The following is a 2,565-nucleotide window of genomic DNA, read 5'->3' on the forward strand; positions in this document are numbered from 1 at the left end:
TCACTTATTTTTTTATTTGTTTGTTTGTTTTTCATAAATCACTTCTAAATTCGGGACTTTGAACTCACTGAATTAGTAATTTTCTCCTGAGGATCTTTTTAAAGGCTGTCATTTTTCAATCAACATCACAGATCCTTTTCTTTCATTTTATCATCTGAAATCTAAGACAAAGAAATCTCCAATGTGTAAAAGATAAATACATTTTGATGAATGTTCTGAGTTTTACCAAACCCAGTGTATGCTCTAAATTATAAAATTAGTGGTAGGATTATATCAGTTGATATATACATTTACTCAGCCAAAGCTATTTAATAAATATACTGATCAATCGTTAGTTTATACAGTTTTTAAAAATAGAATGATGCATCTTATGGATAAATCGGCTTATAATGAGTACATCTCACCATTTATTTCTAGAATATTTCCTTACGGTACCTTTGTTATGTACAGGGAAATCAAATGGGTAGAAAATAAGTAGGTAATATTGACCAACGCAGGCCTCATAAAAAATAGTAAGATTTCAACCTCTTTGAGTCCATAGTTCTGCAAGGACACATACAAACAGGCAAAATGGCACTGCAAATGCAACTTTGCACTCTGAAGTAGGAGTCTGAATGTTGTTGCTGTTATTAGATATTGTCAAGTTGGTTCCCACTCATAGAAACCCTATGCACAACAGGTCCTCCATCCTCAGAATCTTAATCGTATGTTTGAGCCCATTGTTGCAGCCCCTGTGTCAACCCATCTCAATGAGGGTCTTCCTAGAGAGTCAGAGATTAATCTGCGAGTATTTTTGTTTATGTTTCTTATGTACCACATACTGGGCTACTGCTGTAAATGAAGACCAGAAAACCATTGAAAGATATTACAAGGATTCTTCTGCTCACCTGAGCTCCTTCAGGAGGTGGGAGACGACAGCCGAATATGGGCAGGACAGGAGCGCCACATTCTTGACAGAAGCGAGCAAAGGGGTCAGATGGGCGAGGGGCCAAGCAGTGAGCACATCTACAACAAAACAGTTTCCTGATTGACCATGTTTTATTGGGTCCCCATTGGTAAGACTAGTGAAAGGCTGAAAGTACTCAAATATTGTTAGCACAAAGCAAAAAGCAGACCACTCACTAAAACTATGGAACAAGTTTAAGATAGGAGACACTTTTCTAGGTTCTTTCTCTATAGAAGAGCCTAACAGCTGAGACCAGGTGTGCTCAGAGTCTGTAGTCTGGGCCATTCCCACTTCTTAACCAGAGTGGAAGGACTATAGCAGCGGTTCTCAACCTGTGGGTAATGACCCCTTTGGGAGGACAAATGACCCTTTCACAGGGGTCACCCGATTCATAACAGTAGCAAAATTACAGTTAAGTAGTAGCAATGAAAATAATTTTATGGCTGGAGGGTCATCACAACATGAGGAACTACATTAAAGGGTCGCGGCATTAGGAAGGTTGAGAGCCACTGGTCTATAGGAACCCTTAAGCCTATGTCCTAGTGGGGCTCTGGGCCATGCTATCATGAGTCATTCTGCCTACCATTCTACAGGTACAGGTTCTAGGCACCAGTGCTACAGATTTTATATATATATATATACTGTATAGGATTAACAACTGATTATGCATGGTAGAATTAAAGAAGATTAGGCACCAGTGCTACAGATTTTATATATATATATATATATATATACTGTATGGGATTAACAACTGATTATGCATGGTAGAATTAAAGAAGATTAGTAAACCTGAATGAAGCTCAACAGTAGAAACTATTCAAAATGTAACTGATAGAAACAGACTAGAAATAAATAAATAGAGCACAAGCAAGCTGTGGGAAAACTTCAAGCAGCTTAATATGCAAGTGACTCAAGTCCGTGAGGAAGAAGAGAAAGCAATGAGAACAGAAAAATATGAGGATAAGCCAAAAAGTACAGCTATGAAGTCACAGAAACCATTATTAAGCAAATATAACAAAATGTAAAGCTATTGTTTCTTACCATATCCTCCATATAGGTCTATACACGTCTGAGAGAAGTCTTTCCGTTTCTTTAACCCTTGCCAAAAGAATGCTGCACTTTTCAATTTACATCACGTTAAAATGGCGATTTACTCATCCTCAAGAGACTCAAATTGCATTCCTTTGAAATGTTTTTATGAGTTTTAGGAACAAAAAGTCTGAAGGAGCAAGATCAGGGCTGGAGGATGAAGGCAGCAAGGTTTCCTTAAAGGACAGCCCTGGCTTCCCTCAAAGAATGAGCAAGCACATTGCTGTGATGGGGGAATATTCCTTGGTGCAACTTTCCTGACTTTTCTCTCACCAATGCACTGCTCCATTTTCTTTAAAGTTCTTCCTAATAAACTCCCATGAGCCCAATTCAAAAAATCAGAAAGCAACAAGTGCTGGAGGGGCTGTTGGGAGACAAGAACGCTCATCCAGTGCTGTTAGACCTGTAAGTATGTACAGCCACTATGGAAATCGATCTGGCGATATCTAAAACAGATGGAAATCGAGTTACCATATGACCCAGCAATCCCCCTACTGGGCATCTACCCAGAAGAGGCAAGAAACAAACCA

The 2,565-nt window shown here is 38.8% G+C and overlaps 1 protein-coding gene across 1 annotated transcript in view; it reads right to left on the minus strand.

Moving 5' to 3' along the window:
- The window catches only part of DZANK1 (double zinc ribbon and ankyrin repeat domains 1), a 98,297-nt gene that overhangs the window by 64,556 nt on the left and 31,176 nt on the right, over positions 1-2,565 (minus strand). Inside the window, exon 8 of the mRNA XM_045295174.1 lies at positions 888-1,005. Within this exon, the coding sequence (XP_045151109.1) occupies positions 888-1,005 (118 nt within the window). The remainder of the gene's footprint in view (positions 1-887; positions 1,006-2,565) is intronic.

Source organism: Echinops telfairi, unplaced genomic scaffold (assembly GCF_000313985.2).
Source record: "Echinops telfairi isolate 266 unplaced genomic scaffold, ASM31398v2 ScPeMD7_5592;HRSCAF=6446, whole genome shotgun sequence".
NCBI lineage: Eukaryota > Metazoa > Chordata > Mammalia > Afrosoricida > Tenrecidae > Echinops > Echinops telfairi.